This window comes from Megalops cyprinoides, chromosome 17 (genome assembly GCF_013368585.1).
Source record: "Megalops cyprinoides isolate fMegCyp1 chromosome 17, fMegCyp1.pri, whole genome shotgun sequence".
Taxonomy (NCBI): Eukaryota; Metazoa; Chordata; class Actinopteri; order Elopiformes; family Megalopidae; genus Megalops; species Megalops cyprinoides.
The window spans coordinates 19,421,294-19,437,221 of record NC_050599.1 but is presented as its reverse complement, the minus strand read 5'-3'; the positions used below and the strand labels follow the sequence as shown (position 1 = coordinate 19,437,221).

The window sequence follows — 15,928 nt, the reverse complement described above, 5'->3', positions numbered from 1 at the left end:
TAAATGAATTATTTTATATATTTCCAGGAAAGGTCCCCTCATAAAACCTGACGTGTTTAGCAGGAAGTGTTTTGCTGTTCATGTGACCTCATGTACCGGATTAGTAGTTAGACATTAACTTCAGTTATGACTGCTTGGATTGTAAGCAGAGGAAATGTGGTCTTACTTTGATATCAATAAATTTAATAAATTCTTATTAATCGAGTTGGTGGTTAAATATTGATTGTCCTCACTTGTTTTTGGAACAAGCCCTGAGAAGGGCTTTTTAAGATCAGCAAGCATGTCATATTGAGTGGCTAACACAGCTGACTAATCCAAGATATCCTGTCCCTAAGACAATGCTTCCCTCTTGTGAGTTGAACTCAACAGATGGTTATTGCATCATTAATTCGTTCCGGGACTATTATTGTAGGCGATTAACATTTGACATAGAGTCCATTTCAAGCTCCACATCCTCCACGGGTTCTGATGGGAATTTAGTGGTTTAATAGGGGGACAGTGCTGTTCTACTGAAAGATGGCAACCTGGAGTTCAATTCTAATAGCCCTATTCACCCTGTTTTAACCCCCTCTGTGCAATGTGGCTCATAGGAAGGAGTCATAGGACTCGCACATCTCTGCATTAGGCATGTGTCATTGAGGATATTACATCACGGCGAGCAAGGAAAGGCCAAACGGGAAAGCACAGCAGGAAGTATTGCCAGAAGAAAATAGCACGGGCACTTCCTTCATGCGCCAAGCAAATTAACTTAAAATACTGTGTTATGCTTTGCCTGTGCTTAAATATATAACATAATGATAGGCTGTAGTGCACTGTAGTAAACCTCAAGTTCCAATCTCGGCAGCTGACTGATGGGATGTTTGTGCCGGTATCCTAGCGACACGTCCACCGATGGTAAAAGCAGTCTGTTGCACTGTTCCCTTTTCCCTTTGGGTAAGCAAGGTGATAGCAGCAGGCCCTTTCAGCTGGAGGCTCGATTCGGAGGAGTACTCGGTGGATCTGATTCATTGTCATTTTGTACTCGCAGTTGAGATCAATTCACTGTGGTCAGTTTTCATGCTGGTTGATGTATCCCAGTCTAATTCCTGATCTGGAATTGACTTCAATCCCAGTAATCATTTCCATAATATGAAGCCAAATTTTGGGAATCACAGTGAAAAAAAAACAAACATTTTGACCCATCTGCAATTGCAAAACTAATGTTTCCTGTGGGATAAGTGCTGGACTCTGTCCAAACGAGAAAAGAAAAATGTCCTTTCCGTGCCCAATTTCAGTCTGTCATTTCAGATTTGCAAATCAGTGTTTGGATTTAATATCGGGCGCATGGCTAGATTACATCAAAATTTTGGCCCACGCATTCCGCAGGAATTGGCACGACTCTACGGTTTAGTCATGGGTAGATCCAGCAGCGCTCTTCCAGGTTGAAAAGGCGTGTTGTTCAGCCAGGAATCCAATTTCAGTTTAGGATGTAGGTCAGTGTTGTAATTGAAAGCTTTTTCATAGGTTTATTCATATTATATGACAGGGGAGTGAGTGGAAACAAAGTATGTCAGTGCTGAAGTGCACTGCAGTGCATTTCAATGAGTCTTCACTAAGACATGTCATGGCTGCAGAATCCCAGACACAGTGGAGCTGCTGTAATACCAGATTACTGGTGCTGATTTGCTTTAGCGACTTCTGTAATATTTTGGACAATGTTGCCGTACCAACGCTGCCTGATGGCTGGATTGAGTCGTCATTAAAAGACGGGTGGTTGTAATCTGCTGCAGCTGTTGCCCTGAGCTCAAGCTGAGGATGGCCCTTCTGACCTCCCATGCCAGAGTGTGCGGGCGTGTGCTGCACTAGTGTGTGCTCTCCATGAGGGGATGCTGCACAGAGGCACACCTGCACAGACTCACTGACACTTATATCACCTGGATGGGTTGAGAGTAGACACAAAGAAGAGGTTGAGCCCATCCAGGTTAAAAAAAGATCAGCAAGGCTGCATAGTTATGTGCTGCATGGAATTGATCCTCTTAAATACAACTAATGGTGAGCTGATTTGAGCGTTTTGGGATAGAGAGCAGAGCGTTTTGGTTGGCTCGTATCAGTCATTGTCTTACACGTGTGAACAACGAACAGAACTGGGGAGAGAGGTTGTTCAGGCAAAACAATGATAAGTTGAATTAGGTGATACAGTGACAGGCAGAATTGGCAGCCTGCATACACTACACTACAATGGGTTTGATCATTAAGCATTTTTTAAAATCCCAGGCAGCACACAGTTCTGGCCCTACTTTGTACCCCTGAACCGGAGTTGCTGGACTGGAGTACATGCTGTTTGTGTGAAGGGCTAAGTGCATGCCAGCTAACCGCATGGCGACGAGATCCGCGGCAGCCTGATAGCATCGACATGCGGACGCACAGGAATTTAGGCGCACAGTTCTGCTGTCTCCTCACCAGCTCAGAACCCTCCCTCGGCAACTGTCCGTCACACCGTCCCTGTCATGAGCCTGGCAGTGCCGCGCCGTCCCAGGGGCCTCCGTGTCCGCACGCCAGGACCCTAAGCGAATTCACCCGGAGCTGCGCTCCAAAGGGGCCAGAGAGCTTGGATTTCAAATGCACGAAAAACCACAATTGCAGGAACTGGGGAACGGCTAAGTATACAGTGGCGGGCCTGTGTGTCTCGCTGCAGGAAAGAGCTCAGCAAAACATGCAGCTAGCTCTTCCCAGACAGCCTGCCTGCCAGAGCCTCTCTGAAGGGTCCATGTGTATTTACAGTGGACGCTGTTATTGTTTCTGTTTCTATCTATGGTGTATACTTCAGTAGGGCACAATACATTACAGAACTTAACTATAGGATGTTCTGTAAGTATAACATATGTGCTTCCTGTAGCTGTGGTTGCATTAGTACTGAAATAGTATCCGTCAACGTATCTCTCAAATAGTATCCTTCTCTTTCTTCATCTCCCTCCTTTTGTGTCTTTCTTTCTTTCTTTTTCTCATATCCTGTTACCCTTTTCTCAACTCAGTAACTGTAAGCAATTTACTTAGGTTTTCAGCTTGTTCATCTATATATCTTTTCAAGTGGACATTTTTAAACTTACTTTGCAGACTCTATAAGAAACCTTTATATAAACATTCTTGCATCTTTAAAATGTGATGATCTTTTGGAGCGTTCCTGTATTATATTACACCACGTGAGTATGACTAACAATTGCTTTGTCTCTTCTCTCTCCCTTGCATGTGCCGATGACAATAACTCTGGATCCTATTCAGGTAAGTTGCACTTTTTGCTGATAAATGTATCATTTATGTGGGACGTTGAACAACGGTTTGAGCTGATGTGTCTCCATGAGATTGCCACAAGCCAAAGCATTCATAAGAGCATTTCCTTTTTAATGCGAAAAGGAAAAAAAAAACATTGCAGACTGACTTAGTCCTCTTCTGATGTTACGTAATTCAGCATCTCTGTAATGCTGTCAGTATTGACTGACATCCTCTTATTTTAAGAGCATTATAGACCTAATCCCTGAATTCCCTGACTTTGAGATAAATATGAGGAGTTGTATGAACAAAGGTCTTGCAGCAGGGCAAGTGTGACGGAGGCATTATTACAACATTTTCCCCAAACAAAGGGGTACAAGCGTGGGGTCATGGAGGATTACTCTCTTGACTTGTTGTCTTTTGGGGGGATAACACCATGAGTCAATATCTGCTTACAGACAGAATCACTCCTTCTCTCTCTGTGCTACTAGTAGCTACAATGCAATGTGGCGTGAGGCAGGGAAGAAACGGAAAATCCATTATTTTCTCTGTTTTTAGGAGCGTACAGTGTTTATGTTTTAGAGTACGTCATCACCCAGATGTTGCGGGGCAGCGTGGTCTTCTGCCAGATGTGGGCCCTCTCAGGGTGTAGCTGGGGGGCTCATTAAACTGCTAGAGGTGGCATGCCATGGTTACCTTATAAACACTGACCCCATCTGGCTAAATTCAGCGGCAGCATAGCACAGGCAGTTTGTATTTTAACAGCTTTTTTTCCTTTATTTCTGTTTGTCTAACAGTTAAACAGAGACATGCATGGAGAACAGAGTAAGGTAGACTTAAACCTTCTTTGAGAGGGACATGGAAGACGTATGGCCGTACTCCTTCTGCTACAGGCTGCCGGCTCCCGCAGAGGCTATTCTCACAAGGCAGAAAGGGGTTGTGTTCATCCGACACTTTTAATTTCATGCACGCGTTCATGCAGATAACCACTCAAACGGGCCTGACAAGCTTATAATAGCCAGCATCTGCTGATGGCACACAAGCAAGCGCTCGCAACCTGCACTTGAGCCAGATTACGCTGCTATGCGGTTGGCATGAGCCGCAGCCGTTTGGACTGACACCCGTGTACAGTGTACACACATACGCAGAGGCATAGGCGTGCACACGTACACTCTGTCACACGTGTGGACGTGACCGTTGTTTGTGCAGTGTTTGGGCTTTTAGGAAGCGTCCCTTCCCTGTGGGCTTCACATTTCCCAAAGCCCATGTACTCCGTGTGCTCCTGTGTTGGGCTTCCTGAGGACAGTGAGGCGTTCTGTGCCTATAGAATGGAGCCTAGGCTTCCCTTAACATCTCACTGTGTCACCTCAGACTCGCGGGGGAAGAGGGATTGGCATCAGCACTGAGACCAGCACCGCATGGTCGCGATTACAAACTCATTTTCCACCAGATGGCCTCCCAATAGCAAGCTCCTGCCGCTGTCGGCCTGGTGCCCTCTGAGGTGGAAACGGTTAATGAGTCTGAAGGCCTGTCGTCAGATTTCCAGCAGTGAGCAGCCCCTTGTCTTATTACCCTAAACACAACCCCCCCAACCCCCCCCCCCCCCCACATCATCTAGGGATTTGTACAATGTCAGGTGGCCGTTTTCTTTGTCATCACAATTCAAGTGGCCACTGTCTCAGTGATCCAGTGGCTGTCACATTTCCACATAGCTGGAACTTGGCTCTGGTCCTGTACTGTACTATATAGTGAGCTCAGCTCTTGCTCTGTGCTGTATAGTGAGTGCTACAGTGAGGCCGTGTGCAGTGTGTACAGTACTGCAAAGTCCTCTGCTAATCACACACTTTCATACCTGTCCCTGCTCTCTGGTGGTTATTTTGAAATGGAACGTGGTTTGAGTCATGTTCACCTCCCACGCTTGATCACATGATAACGAACCTCCTGTCTCCATGGGTAATCTATGCAGGCATGCACGGGACTTCTCAAATCACATTACACATTACACGTCACAACATAACTAATTTGCCCCTGAGGGGATGGAAAAAAGCACAAAGAGCAAATGCTGGTATGTAAAAAAGTGGAAAATATCCTGGCTCCCCTAGTGTTAACTAAAGATAAAGCCTGAAGAGCAACTCTGCTTCATCTGTTTGGGTGCGCCGGACCATCAAGCCAATAACAGACGTGCCTTATTAAGTTGACACTTTGAAACTACAAATGACAGATCGATTTGTAGGGCATGTGATTCCATTTTGGACTTGAGCAGATCTAGAAATGTGAGATCTGTTTTGCTCTGCGGCTGCAGTTCGAGTCCAGCGCCCTCCCTTGAGAGGCATGCTGGGATGCGCGCATTGTGCAGGATGCGTCGTCCCGGGAATAGATACAGGATTACCGTCTGGAATCCCTCACTGTGGGCAAGCGAGGAATTCCGAGACTCATTTGGTCCAGATCGGCTTTCGGATGCCTGAAGCAGCTGGCATCGTGATGTCACTCCGGAACAAAGAGGCTGTCAAAACAGGATTGGGCGTCTCTCTACCCCCTCTGTGCACGTTTGAGAGGAAGGCGGGTTTTCAGAATCACTACGTTTGACCTTTCCCGAGTGGCATCTGGGATTTTGTTGTTGTTTCATACATCACCACACGTCTGACTCATGTTTTCTGTTTTTAATGTTAATATTGTGCTCGTCAAAAGCAAGCAAAGGTGTGTCAAGAGGTTAATGGGGACAACTTTCCCTGGCCTTCTAACAGCTTGTCCTGTGGTTTCAAAATCTCAGCTTTTTTTTGTTTTTGCTTTGGTCAGTGTGTTGTCACTATGTGAAGAAACATGAGCCACAGTCATAAATGCAAAAAAAAAAAAAAAAAATAGAAGAAAATTTCAAGATTGTCATATCCTAACAAATGCATTAAGCACTCACCTGAACAGTTAATCTTATGGAAACACGTCCCGTAAACCTAAGACTGAATCTTCATCCTCCACCTGATGACACAAGCTATTTTTAATTTATCAGCTTGAGCCCTCCTTTAAGCCCGTTATTAAATATTGAAAGGCATTGTTTGGGATATATTCATGGTTTTACCCAGAATTAATGTCCTCCACTTTCCAGTGAAATTTTGTGTGCGTATTGTTTCCATTGCATTTTCCAATACTGATGATGTCAGAATTACATCAGTTGGCGTTATGAGAGTGAACAGTTGGCTCACGTTTGAATGCACTGTAATGGGTTTTTTCCAGTCAAACCCACATGTTGTCAGGGACAACAATCAGTCGTGCAACAGAGTGAGTCATGGGCATTACAAGCAGGTATCAGGAGGAGAGACCATAGACTTGGAGTTAAGTCATCCTATGATATATATGTGGTGGAAGGGTGAGGCGAACCATAAAAATCCTGCACAACTCTACTGGAATGGAATTTTGGGGCTGAATGTACTTAGAAGACAAATTGAATTCAAAATCCAGTGATGGACAAGGAATTGCTGCAGAAGAACTCTCAAAGTAAGAGTGGTCAGTTGTAAGAAAGACCCTCAGTTTTCCCGCACAGCTGAACAGACTGGCGATAACAGGTCAAACGGCCACAGGGCAGCCGCTGTTTTGATAACAAACAGTTGAGTCGGGGGGATTAAGCGATTAAATTTTATCACCGGCCAATTGACAAGCATAAGCCAGGCCCCCGTCCCTGGAACTGCTGACAGTCCAGTTCAGAACAATCACGGGCCAGGCCGGGCCACACGGCACGGAGAAGGGGGGGTGGACTGGGGAGGGTGGAAGCTTTGTGCCGGAGTGGTGAGACTGGGATTGTTTCTCCCCCTCTCTTTTTTCGGGGGGAGGACTGTCAGCAGTGTGGACGGGAGAGAGAGAGAGAGGGGATTGGACAGCAGTTTCCTGTAGCTCACGAGCTGGCCGGCTGCCACTGTGAGAGAGAAGGGAGCGTGTGTGCGTGTGAGTGTGTGTGTGTGTGTGTATGCGCGCGTGTATGTGTGTGTGAGTGCGAGTGAGCCGAGCAGAGTGTGGGACGAGGGGAGCTGCTGGGACTACTGCTCCAGGTTTTGGGAGGACTCCGCACCACAGGCTGTGGCTGCCTCACGCTTCCACAAGCAGGGACCGGAGGAGAATGTTCTGTCTGAAAGGTAGGAGCAGCTGTGTGTGTGAAGGTGGAGCGGGTGTGGGGCTTTGAGGAGGAACTTGTCTGGGGAGTTTGGTGAAAAACTGTTCTCGGAGACAAAGAGAAAAGGGTTGGATCTCTCCTCGGATGGAAAGTCTCCTCCTTGACAGAGCCGTATTTGCTCCTCGTGTTTCCTTTGTTTTCCTGCAAGGAGGTGCCGTTTGCCGGGGGGAGCAAGAGGGAGAGAGCGAGAGGGAAAGGGAGCTTGTTGGAAAAGTTTCTGCAACGCTGCCAAAGTTATGTCCGCGAGGTGCATGATTCCTCCAGCTGTTTTTATGGGGGGGAGGAAGACGAGGGGTTCTTTTAAAGATGATTTTCCTTTGTGGAGCTGAGTTTTGAATAGTGTCTGACAGTCATTTAGCAGACGCTTTTTGTCTGTGAAACATGTGCTGCGCAGGCGTTAGCTGGACAGCTGTGAGGTTTACTCGGCTTACATTTTCGTCAGTTTCGTTGCCTCTCGCCAGGAGCTGAGTGTGCTCGGTACCCGCGGGTGGATGTCAGGGCTGTCGCAGCCTATCACAGGCCTTACTAAGCTTTTGGAATTCGGGGTTGCTGTTTATTTAATCACTGGGGTTGTGATTCCTCCTCAGCTGTTGTCCTGAAGTGGAAAGAAATTGCTCAGTGGTCTTCATGTAACTTGCTCGGATCTGTGAGGTTTTTCAGTTGTCACACAAACCAGATGCCCTGGAAAAAGTGTCTGAGAGATGATCTTTTTTTTTGCTAGCTGGTGGAAATTCTGGGTTTTCTGTGAGCTGTAGGTTTAAGCAGGCTTGATCACATGTCTGTCAGGTGCCTGCAGTGGTTAAGTGGCCCTTAAAGACCTCTCTCTCTTCTGCCATGTCATCTCGTGGTGTCTAGTTCCCAGCCACCTCCTGACTGACTAGATTCACACTTACTATTACAGGGTAACAGATTTGGTAGGTCAGATAATCTGTTGAGAATAACCAGCCTGCAATACCAAGAGACCTTGGTCAAATGCACAGAATGTTTCAGTGTTACTTGACGAGTCAGGAACCATGTGTCTTGTGTGGGTGAAACGGGTCCATTGGCATTGCAGGCTAACTGTTCTCAGTAGAGAATCTGGCACTTTTTGCAGTGGCATGGCACTCACTTTGTGTCACATTGTTGTGATCAGACCTCTGTGGGCACGGACTCTGCGTTTCGCTTATGGGCAGAAGCGCAAACGGTAGGGCTTGCTCTCTGCGTGTTGTCAGCCAGAGAGGTGGACCAGACATTGGGAGCCCAGCCAGCACTGATAACATCCCCTCCTAACAGCATTCCATTCACATTAAGACCAGAGAGTTTAATGCAATCAGATTTCTGCGAACCGTCTGACCATTAGAGTGTGACCTGGCTGGGATCGTGCCAGAGCGGTGGGGGTTAACTCAGGGCGCTTGTTAACTTCAACTGCCGACAGTTCTGTTGGTTGCTGGTACCGGTATGAGGAAATGTTTTGCGCTGGTTTGGAGAAGCAGTGTCTTTGTGAAGATTTGACTGGGGAAGTCTTGCTGATCCTCGGTGTATGAGGACAATCATACAGAGAAGGTCTTTGTCTGCTCAAAGCAAAATGAAAAAATGAAAATGTTGCTCAGGTCTCAGCTGGACAGTATACAGTAAGTATCAGAAGATCAGATACGTTGTGCAGGCTGTCAGGGAGAGGACATAAACAGCTCCAGCTGTTCTGACCTGGGAATTCAATGTCTGTGTGATAAAGTGTCAGGGGCTTGCCGTCATGCACAATAGAAAACTGAGATATGCAAGATGGTGTGTAAGCTCGTTGTGAGCAAAAGAAAAGTGGAAACAGTTTTTCTACAGGGAACCAAGAAGGTACTAGCTCCAAGTATGCATTTACTTCAGGGCAAGCCCAGTTACAGTGATACACTGACACATGGTCTTCACTTGTGCCTGAGAGCACTGAGTTCAATCCAATACTTCGGCATGGCTGGAAAAGCAATCAGTTGATATAATGAGAAAGACCCCGTCTCCCCCTCTCGCTCCCCAGCCGGATCCTCCGAGCGCTGGAATATGCCCGTGAGTCACGTCTTTCCGTGGAGCGGCCGGCATATCGATGGCTGGGGCGGGGGGTTCGGACGTGCCCTGAAAAGCTTTGATTTGCATCAGTGCTTGCCAAAAGCCGTTCATTAAGTGCAATTCTGCCCATTACCCAGAGGGCTGATGGGCTTGAAAGCCCTGTCACATGACCCCCCTCTTGCCTTTTAGCGAACAGGACGAGCGTATTGTCTCCTGCCACGGCCTGCCCCAGCCGCTAAAGTTCGCTAAATCAGTGGACTGGCTCCTGTTGTCATTACTCTCAATAAGGCAGTCTGGAGACCCTCTCCACCGGCATGTGGTTTGTAAATTTAGAGCCGTCTTCTGTGAACAAAACGTCCTCTGTAATAAATTGGGTTCCAGTGGTTTAGCTCTACTGGTTTATGTTGGCCGACTTCAAATAGGGTCACCAGCAGGTTATCTGTAGTGGCACGATTTCGCTAACTATAGCTTTCTCAGACTTTCACTTACATGAGTTATTTCTCTTCGGTCAGAGGAAATTGGTATAGCATGCAGCTTTGCATAGTCTGTAAATACACAGTCTGGAATAGGTGAGACACCTCACTCCAAAGTCCACTAGCAGCGGCCCATCTAATCGGATATTCCTTAGCATTAGAGCTTAGGTCACCATGACATACTGCTTCTATTGGCATCTTCTTCTCCCCTTCTGGGCCCATGTGGTTTAAGGACTTGGTTTAAGATATCTTTATAAATAGATATTTGGAAGCCCCCCTCCTTTTGATTATATAGAACTAACCCTCTCATACTGCGTGTGGTTGTTTCACCCAGGGAAGTGGTTTGTAAGTGATCATAGGCAGAGCACTGATTCTAAATCCCTGCAATGTCTGCAGATTACTGGACTTTTGCAGTAGCAGGAATCACAGCTACAACCATGAAATAATGAGGAGGGAAAAACAGTCCATATGGTCACACTGATGGGAATTGGATTTTTCCACGCTGAATTGCTTGTCCACCCTAAATCTACTTTCACATAGTCTGTCATTTTGCTGTAATAAAAGACATGTAGAGTTATTTGTTGATAAAATGAAGTGTTTAGTTGGGCATGTCAGTATCAGCACTGCAGTGGACCCCTACTTTCCCTCCTTTTTTAATGCTTCATACATTGTTATGATTTTTAAAAGTCATGTCAAGTTCATTCTGGAATAAATATTAAATAAATACTTGATACTTGAACATTCTTACTTAATGCTTGATAAAAGAACAAAAAAATAGGTGAGTAAGCAAATGATATTTTTTTCCAGAGAAATCTCCTAGCTAGGTATGCTTTAAGACGTGAGTGTCTGACATGAGCATGTCTGTGTGGCTTAAGCAGCTGATATTCAAGCACAGATACTTCATCCTCAGGTCAGTATACTGTCCCTGCTGTCTGTCCAAGCAAGCAGCCATTTTGAAAGACCTAGACACTGTATACTTTCCACGGGACAAGATTTATGAGGAAGGCACCACGGGACACATGGTGCAGAGTCTTTCCACTGCTCTGATGGCAGGGTTGACTTACAGGCAAGGCTGTTGTCCTCAAATGTCCACCCTGCTCAGCTGTGGACGTCGAGATTCCTCCCTGACCCAAACAGCAGTCACAGGGTCTGAGTGTCTGTGTTTGTGATGAGGAGAAGCGGTGGGGGGAGGAGGGTATGGGAGTGTCACGGCAGACCCACCTCCTGGCCCCGCTGCAATCCCGAGAGCCTCCCTTCCTCGTCTCTTCGCCCTCCTGGGGTCTCGGATTCCCCAGCTGTCGGGTGTGTACAGCGCTTCGCCCACTCATTCCTGGGATTCTGTTCCACAGACCACAACAAATGTGTGGAATGGGCGCCAAATTCATGCTGGGAGGGGGTCGTGCATCATTGGGGTGGGCTCTACCAATCAGATTCGAACTTCGCAGAGGGGTTTTGGTGTGGTGTCCCTCACAGACCAATCCTTAGCACCCTTGTCGTCCCTTATGGCTTGGCGGGCTGTGGATCTGAGTGCACAGCATTCAGATGGTTTGTAAGAATAGCTCTTGTGGCCTCTGTGGCTGCACCCAAGGGGTGAGGAGAACTCTGTAAACGGTGCTGTTATCTTTTCCCCAAAGGAGAACACACCTTTCAGCCACTGCTGTGTAGGAATGTGGGATCTCTCCAGCCCTGTACGCACTGTTTTCTCTCTGCTTTTTCAACACAATCTGCCTCTCCAGCAGAGAGCTGGGACAGTCTTCCCTGAATGAAAGCTCTCCTTCTTCATGGTGACTCCTATTTTATCTAGGGATCTCTGAGGGAGCTGGCGAATGTTCCTCACATTAAAGAATGTTTTAAAAGAGCGAGATCTATAATATTGTGTCAGTTACTTTAAAACTTATAGGGGAAAAACAAGCTGCACTGGACTGGCCTAAATATTTTATCCATACACAACAACAGTTATGCAATGCACCACAACCCTACGTTCTCTAAAATAAAATAACACACTAATAATCACAAGCATGTCCTTTTGATGTGGCTGTGAGAACAGTTAGCTTAGAGCTTGCTGTTAGCATTCATGACATGTTTAATTCTAAGGCAGACTCAGAGCAGGCCACATGGCCTATTTATGCTTCCCACTTGACCTTTGCCTCTACCAGACACTTCAACAGCTATCAGCCCTCACCTCTGCAAGGTCAGGAATGGGAGCTCTTTGCAGGGACAGTGGTGGAAACACTTCATAGTCTTCCGGTTGTGTTTTTTATTTGCAGTGAGTAGGCAGACCCTGTAATAGTTACATATTGAAGTAGCTGAATTATAAGTGTAATATGTAGTTTTATTTTATTAGAATGAACATGGTTGTATGTATTGTTTTGACAATACAGACTGTACTGGGTAGGAAAGATGTAAGAAAGCTTTGTTTTATTTAATTGAGCCGATTACAAGGGAGAGACTGACTGCATAAACAGCAGATATTACATTTTGTATTACATGTCACGTCTTCTGTGAATTTCTGTCTTTTCCATGAACTGTTTTAATCTTTCCAGGATGTTTATTTTTTCCGGGTTCTTGTGGAGAGTTTGATTGCACGAGATCTACGTTTGGTTGTGTTTGGCAAGATCACAATTTGTTGCATGCAAGCCGGGTTTTCTCTCTGCCCCACTATGGAAAAAGCGCTCCAGAACACTTGCTGTCAGGTTACTGGCATGTCGTGATTTCATTTATTTTTGTTGATAACACAGGGTTTTCCATGGTCTTTGGCAGACAGGCATAAATACAAATACAAGCCCAAATTCCTACTTTCGTGCTTTGTGTACAGGATGATAGTTCTCATTGTTCTATATTTGAACCATGTTATTGCTTAGAAGCACTCTTGTAAGTGATATCCTAATATAAGTACTGTCTTAGTGCATAGCATGCCAGTATCTCCTCTCCAGTTCCTCTATAAGTGAACAATCTCTGAATGTAGTCTTCACCAGATGTGTAAGGCCCTCTCTCAGAGCATGGCTCAAATGCCTAGAGGGGGATCAGAGATGAAAGTAACACTGGGAAAGTAACACTGGCCTCTCGTGGAGGGGGCGAAGCTGCGAAGAGATGTGTGAGATATTTCGGGTTTACAGTGAGGCTCGTGCCATGGCCATGAGGAGCGTGAATTCCACGGGGAGGCCGTCGAAATGGACGTGGTGGAGCCGGGCCCCCCGCACACTTGGAATGGCATCCCCGTGGGTGACGTTCCTAAGCGCCCCTCTGCAGCTCCGACCAGAAAGCCACGCATAGCTTGCCGTCTGAGGTTATATTTAACCGGCCGCACGGGAGGGCATTCGAAACATTTTCGGCCTTACGCTGATATTTTTATCGGCCACGAGTTTGCGTTTAGCATAGTCCGCAAGTTTCTTGTTTGCGGCACCCTGATGACGTAAACTGTCAGTAGTACCAATCCAATCTGTTCATTATTGTCGTCCTATTACTTGTGGAACAGCTGAACTTGTGAGGCTTTGAGAAGCTCCTTAGAGTCCAAAGCTGGGAATGCCTATTAATTCTGTCATTATGTTACTAAGGATTGTGTTAGGGCAGTGTTCATTTGCTCTGAGGTAGTTCCACTAATCAGCCTTCCTCCTTCGTTGGAATCTCTAAGGCAGCGTGCTTCCTTACTCTGTTGGCCTGTGCACTGGGGCCCAGTGATGTGGGAGTGGCAGAGCTATTTGGGCAGTGCACCCTCGCCCACTGTTCTGCCCCTTGTGTGCCAGCGTCCCACCCTTAGTGGGTCTGGGGTTAGATCTCTGGCTGTCCCTTCACCACCTCCGGGACCCCAGCACGATTTTCCTTCACTTTATCGGCCATACACAAGAATCACAGGAGAAGAGTGCAAATTGGCCCCAAATCCACCAATTTTATTCAGACCATAGTTATCATTATTATTATGTAGTGCTGTTAGCACAACGTAAACTTCGATAATATCTAAAGCGCTTGAGGAGATCGTAAAATGACAAACCGCTCCGCACCGAATTAGACTCGCGAAACCGCTAACTGGCTGGACCCCATACGTGCAGGCATTTCCCCCGGCCGCTAAGCACCGCGGCGTGTAAACAGAACCTACATTTAAAGCACACCACGCATAAGATGATAATTACATGCCAGGGGACGCTACATCAGCCCTGGGTTTCATTTGGCTTTGAGACTGCAGCGCTGAGGCGGAGCGGGAAGGTGGCGCCTTTGACAAGGAGTCATTCGGCACGGTCGGGTCGGGGAGGCAGATTATCAGGTTCCGCTTAGCGATGTCTTATCCCTGCAGACGACGTGCTGGATTGTGGAGCGCTCCGATGACTGGCAGCGCGCTGCTATGATTCACTCTCATCCTGTCAGCATCAGTCACGTCACCTTATCGGCAGCTGACCTGACAGCTGCCGAGATAAAGCTAATCGCTCCGCTTTTTAGGAGGCTTAAGTTTTCGTTTTTAGTCAGGAGACAGTAGGTGTGGCAGAGTCTGCGGTTTCCACTAAGCGGGTGAACTTTGCAGTCTCAGTAGAGTGAACACGGACAGCGTACTAAACCGGGGTCAGCTGGTTAACATACAGTGGTAGTCATAGACAAAAGGGGAAGCTAGGGGTCTATAGACAGTGGAGCTCAATAGTCAGCTGTGTCCGGATAACAGTCAATAGACGGGACAGTAGACAGTAGACAGTAGTCAGCAGACAGTTGCAAGTCGGCTGCGGCCAGCAGACAATGGGCAGTCAACAATTCACAATAGTCAGTAGGCAGTGGGCAGCGGGTAAATGCAGTGCCTTAACGAACAGGTGGCCATTCCTGTATTCAGCGCCCTGGTCTCCATGGCAGCAGTTGTCCCTCCCACCCCCACCAGCCTTGCTCCAGTGAGCCTCCCTCACCCAGCAGGGGCTCCGACAGCATTGTTCTCCCGGTGCAGACTCACCTATTGACAGCTCATAATCCAGACTCAGATCCCCATGCTTATGCGATGAGTCTCCTCCCAGTGGTCTGTGGGAAGGGAAGGAGGGGCGGGACACGGAGGCTTAGCATTTTAAGTAGGCCCAGTCCTGCAACATTCAGGCATCTTGGGGTACAGAGACATGCCCACAGTTTCCACTTGCGGTTTTGCAATGGCACTTGGGGATTGAGGATGTTTTGTTTTTGTCGTTGCTGACTTTAAAATGCATTTCTCAATTTAAAACCGAGGCTTAAAGTGTCTTTCTAAAAAACAGCAACAGCACATTCCATAAATAAGCACAATGCTAAGTATATGCTTGTGTGTGCGTATGTGTGTGTGTGTGTGTGAGCACACACATTTCTGTGTATTGGTGCTTCTGTTTACTCCCAAAAATTCATCCCTCCACCCCTTCTACCCGTGTGATTATTACCTTTTAGTTTTTATCTATATGTACAGTATTTGGAACTTTCCTGAAAGAGTAAGTAAGTCGAGTATACCAAACAGCATAAAAGCAAATGCCTGAGGCACAAATGTATAAAGGTGTATGCTGGATATATGCAGTGCGCCTCAGTTTGTTATATGGCTACCAGACTCGGGGGTGTTTTACCGCCTCCCTGTCCTTTTAGGGAGACGACACCAAAGCGGGGGAGATCAGCCCATGTGTTTGTGTGCTTTTCTGCTGACGCACGCTCAAAAAGCAGCGAAACCAGTCGTTTGGCCAAGTGGATCCAGATGTTGAGAGGGCCGGTATGCAGCAGTAACAATGACAACAACGGCAACAGTAACAAACCGTCTCTGTAACGGTTTTCCTCTGACCTGTATCTGTTTAAAGGCTTATTGGAGAAACTGACCCTGCTTCAGTTTATGCTGAAAAGTGGCAGTAATGTACCTCTTTCTGAGGATAAGAGATATCACAGCTTTAGCAGTGTAGTACGTTTTTGCTGCCTCATCAAACATAGCTTTTGCAACAATATGTTTAATGTATACTGTAACAATGTATTAATATGTTAATGATAATCTAATACTGTATATTCATGTTATCTGATTCTAAGTAGGACATAATACAACAGCAAACAATTAACA

At 46.6% G+C, this 15,928-nt stretch overlaps 1 protein-coding gene across 3 annotated transcripts in view; it reads left to right on the top strand.

Annotated features, from left to right (window-relative positions):
* The window catches only part of nhsl1b (NHS-like 1b), a 129,314-nt gene that overhangs the window by 56,922 nt on the left and 56,464 nt on the right, over positions 1-15,928 (top strand). The window contains exon 1 of one of the 3 annotated variants that reach the window (XM_036549601.1): positions 7,243-7,367. The exons of the other annotated variants lie outside the window; for them this stretch is intronic. Within the exon in view, the coding sequence (XP_036405494.1) occupies positions 7,352-7,367 (16 nt within the window). The 5' untranslated portion in view covers positions 7,243-7,351. Of the gene's footprint in view, positions 1-7,242; positions 7,368-15,928 lie in introns of those variants that run through there. 3 annotated transcript variants of the gene reach the window in all.